Source organism: Solanum stenotomum, unplaced genomic scaffold (genome assembly GCF_019186545.1).
Source record: "Solanum stenotomum isolate F172 unplaced genomic scaffold, ASM1918654v1 scaffold7163, whole genome shotgun sequence".
Taxonomy (NCBI): Eukaryota; Viridiplantae; Streptophyta; class Magnoliopsida; order Solanales; family Solanaceae; genus Solanum; species Solanum stenotomum.
Genome location: NW_026036558.1, coordinates 29,567 through 34,500, shown reverse-complemented (window position 1 = coordinate 34,500; position 4,934 = coordinate 29,567). Strand labels below are relative to the sequence as shown.

At 27.3% G+C, this 4,934-nt stretch overlaps 1 protein-coding gene across 1 annotated transcript; it reads right to left on the bottom strand.

Moving 5' to 3' along the window:
• Positions 1 to 1,729: 1,729 nt before the first annotated feature.
• Positions 1,730 to 2,765, bottom strand: LOC125852978 (heavy metal-associated isoprenylated plant protein 24-like). The gene is made up of 2 exons (XM_049532669.1): positions 2,401 to 2,765; positions 1,730 to 2,045 (listed from the first exon to the last, which is right to left on the bottom strand). Exons 1-2 carry the CDS (start codon positions 2,555 to 2,557, stop codon positions 1,750 to 1,752), a joined length of 453 nt encoding a protein of 150 aa, XP_049388626.1. The 5' UTR covers positions 2,558 to 2,765; the 3' UTR covers positions 1,730 to 1,749.
• Between the last annotated feature and the right edge of the window lie 2,169 nt (positions 2,766 to 4,934).

Genomic DNA, 4,934 nt, shown 5'->3' with positions numbered 1-4,934 from the left:
TTAATAATTTGCTATTTCATACCATTTTCCCTTAAAAATAACCTAAAATAAAGCTTTGTTCACTTAATTATATCTCTAATTTACTTCTTCACTCTAAATCATATCACTTTCTTCTTAATCCTTCCCCCCCACGTTTGTGGTTGCTTAAGACTCCATATTTTGTAAAGTGATACGATTTTCTGAATTTTTTCAGACCATTATAGAAATTTTATCATTTTTTTTTTATATCCGAATAAAATCAACTTAATGTGTTGTTTAATATATCTTTTGTCTGATTAATTTTCAAAAATGATATCAACTTAAGTAGCATAGAGTAGAAATTGTTACAATAATAGATTAAATCTATTAATTATTTGACCATATTTTACAGCGTTCATCATTTAAAATAGTATTGTTGGGATTTTGGTTGCTCGTGTTGGCGGTAAGGAAAAGAGCAGTGAAGAACAGAGGGTTTCCCACTGATTTGATGAAGTTTTTGTTGAAAATGATGATTTCATGGAAGTGTAGAGACGAGCAAAGGATGAGACAAAATGATCAAAATATGTATCTGATTAAGAATTTATGTATCTGATAAAATGTACATGTATTTGTATCTATAGAAAAAAATTCTGATGCTAAAAAAATGAGAAGAATATTGAAAAAAAAATTTATTAGTGATACGGCAAGTACTCTTTAGTCATGATTTACTCCTAATTTGATATGTTTCAATTACATTTCATATGTAGACACATGCATGCATGTTGATACTACATACATGTATTTTGAATATATTATAAAAAATCGATACTTTATATATCAAATTAATACTAAATACATATAATAGATACATGAAGTTAATGCTAAATACTTCTATGAAATATATAAAAATACTTGCACGTCCATGTATCATAGCCTACTTGTTCATATAGAATAACAAGTTAGTATGTGTTCATGATACAACAAAATATATATTTGTGTTCATCATTTTTTTTATGTATATAAGAGGTTGGTATATGTTTTATCATATAACTGTTTATTTTTATGGATAAGGTTTTATTATTTCTTTCACCGACCATATTTGACTCCGGTGGCTGAATTCACATTGCCACTTAATTCCACGGTTTGAGGAATAAAGGGACCATTCAAACGCTGTCGAATTATAATTAATACTATCACTTAATTATAATTCATTAATATTTTCTCATAATATTAAATCAAGTAAATATTGTAAGCTAATGTAGATTGATATACAAAATGTGTTTTCCTTCAATTGACTTTATATAAATTTAAATTAATTGGATCGATATTTAAGGGTTTATATTATACACCCATATCTTCTCCTACTACCTATGAATTAATTGAAAGCTCTGAATTATCAATAACTAAAATAACAACATATTTAGTATAATATTCTCATAAAGTAGCGGGTTTCAGAATTATTATTAAAATTAATAGGTTCTCAAATTATTAAATTTCTTTTAGAATTTAAGAGAAGTTTACGATAAAACGAGTCATTTATCATTACAATAGACTTAAACCTCGTTCCTACGCAAACTGATCAATTCAATCAAACTATCACTCATAAAATTCAAACTCCTCTTATTTTTATTTTTATTTTGGTAACTAAACTCCTCTTATTAGACAATCATGATATATACTTTTAATCACAAATCAAAATTCTTTATACAGTAATCAATTTCTCTTAATAAAAATACACACAAAGGATCAAGTATACTTTATAACAAAGAAAAAAAAACTTATAATTAACTACTACATAATATTACAAGCATTTGGATTTTCATCACTAAACATAAGTGAATATTGTTCTTCAACAGGATTTAAGTGAGCAATAGAAGGATCAGCAGTTGCCCTTACAAAATTAGGAGGTGCCTTTTTGTCATAAACACCAGCAGCATAAGGATGTGCCACCATACTATATGGCACATATGGCCAGATCTCACATTTTTTACCAGTGGATTGTGCTGCCTTCAACACTTTCTTTGGCTCCACAAATCCTGTTACTGTTGCTTTCTGTTGCTTTAAGTCCACATCCACTGATTTTGCACCTATTCAAAAATTCACACACAATTAAAAAAAAAAATAGTTAGTTTGATGTTATTCAACTCAGAATCAAGTCACATAAATTAAAACGAAAAAAATTCTTATATTATTCCGACAAATTTTGTAGTTGTAAGGTTTTCTTAACTTTTTTTTACACTATCAAGTTATTAAAAAAGATACATGTAGGTGGTCCATAAATAGTAGACGTGTTATAACATGTAAAGTTGCCATGATAGGTAAAAAAAAAGACATTATTGTGATTTTACTTTTAATAACTTATTTTGAAGAAATTTATCTTTTTGATTGGTATAAAAAATACGTAACGATATATATAACTTAAAACTCTAAAAATAAATATACCTTTTACTTTAGAGAGAGCATTCTTAACTTTACGAGCACAACCTTCACAGTCCATTCTAATCTTGATGGATACAGTTGCGATTTGTTTCTTTTTCTTACTCTTCTTAACGTTGCTAAGTACTTCAGATAAGTACTCCAGTGTCCCTGAAACTCCCATTTTTTGCTTTTGATATAAACAAGAAATTAACTTTTTTTAAAATATAAAGCTGAGAAAGGATGAGAAATTAAAATTTTGTGTTTTTTTGGTGGTGGATTATATTTGCTAGAAAGAGGACGATATATATAGTAGTAGTAGTTAATCAGGTGAAGTATTATAAAGAGACAACAAGAAGAAAATATTTAATAGTGACAAGTGACAAGACCAAAAGAGCGTTTAATTCTGTTTTTAAAAATAATGTGGATGAATGATTTGAAACTTGTATTTATAGAAGAAAAATATGGAAAAAAGAATGGTAATACACATCCATAAATTTTAAAAAAAAAAAAAAAAAAGGTATGACAATATATGTCATCGATATGAAAAATTTTTACACAATCAAATTACGTTTACCTATTATAACAATTAATTTATCTTAATTTTATGATCACAAATTTTATATTATTGAGTGATCAAAAATATAAAAAAATTATTTACACTGATGATAGATATAATTTAATAGGAGTATATATTATTGGTAACAAATGCAATTATTTGAGAGTGGGGATCATCACCTAGAACCTGGAAGAAGCTTCTCTTTGATGTCTCTATAGTTGAGGGTATTCTTTGCTTGAAATTGTTTATACACCACAAAACTACTTTTAAATGCGTGGCCTCTTAATCACTAATCAATGTTGTAAGATCTTGTTGTCTATTCGTACATTTTTACTTTGTTCACTTTAAATTTTATAATTTTTTTTAAAAAAAAATAATTAACTTTATCTTTTTATTTTGCAAAAAAAACAATTTAACTTTCTTGTTATTAGAAGTTTCCTTCATATTGCAAACTTGTTATTTTTGGGCGATACTATACATTTGATTGCTCAGTCAAAATCATTTATACTCACTAGTTAATATGCATGTATTATACTTGATGATACAATATTATATATTTATTAGCTATTTTTTTCGCCGGGCAACTACCTTTTACTGAATAATTTTTATTTTATTTTACATTCAGTGTTCGAAGTCTATATTGAAGCTCTGATTAAATTTGAATTATATTACGCATGCAAAATCTATTCGGAGTTTGTGATCCCAACAAGACGAACAAGAGATCTTTTCACTCATCATCGTACAAAGAAAAGATATATTTTCATTTTATTGTCTCAATAAAGAGAAACTATCACTTGGGTTACACGAAAGGTGAAATTATAGAGTAAATTTTGGGCGATTCATGTTTATAGAAAGGGACCTTCCCAAAGATTGTCCACACTTTATATTATTATATCAAATAAAGAAATAATAGGGAATTGGGGCAAAAATGGATTTTATTTTATAATTTGTCATGGATTTTGATAGCTGCCACGTTGGAAGAGATCATAATGACACGTGGCAACAAGGGAAATCTAAGGGTAGATATTTGTACACGTGTAGTCAAGAAATAAACAGGTAGTTAAGTCAGTTTGTCATGTATTGAATTTGTTTTGATTGATTTTTAGGATAGAATTGGGCGGTGGTACTGTGGAAAAATAGATTTGTTTACATTAGATAACGCCACAAATTGGTGTGGCAAACAGAGGGGGGTAGATGAAAATTAATTAATTATAACCAGCAAATTGGTTATAAAAACATAAATGAGGGGGTAATTTGTTTAAATTGTCCATACTTTTTGAGTTATATTGAGAGTTTGAGCAACATTAGATATGATTTTGATACGTTTAGAGTCTTTCTAATATATAATAAGTCAATAACTATTACTTTCTTCCGTTTCAAATAAGTGAGAGTTGAGTACTATAAAAATTAATTCTATCTATTATCTACAAGAAATTACTTTCTCTGTCTCAATTTATATGACTTACTTTCTTTTTTAGTCAGTTTAAAAAAGAATGACACATTTCTATATTAAGTACTTCTTCTATTTCAAAAAGAATGTCCTAGTTTGACTTGGAACGGAGTTTAAGAAAAAAAAGACTTTTAAATCTTGTGATTCTAAATTAAAGTTATGTCAAATGTACAAAAATGTCATTTAATTTTGTGGCCTTAAACATGTCACGTGGAAAGTTAAAGTGTTGCCAAAAAAGGAAATGGGTCATTCTTTTATAAACAGACTAAAAATGAAATGAGGTCATTCTTTTTTAAACGGAGGGAGTAATTATTTAACTTTAAAATGTCTATTTTACCTTTAATGAAACGATTTACAGCCACAAAAAATTCTAAATCATTCATTTTTTACCACAAGGTTTAAAAGTCTTCATTTATTTCTTAAACTTAATGCCGAGTTAAACTATCTCACATAAAATGAAACGGAGGAAGTAATATTTAATTCATTGAAAGTAGTTGTACACAAATGTTACAGTTTTTCCACAGTTTAAGGAACTTAATAAGAACTAACTGA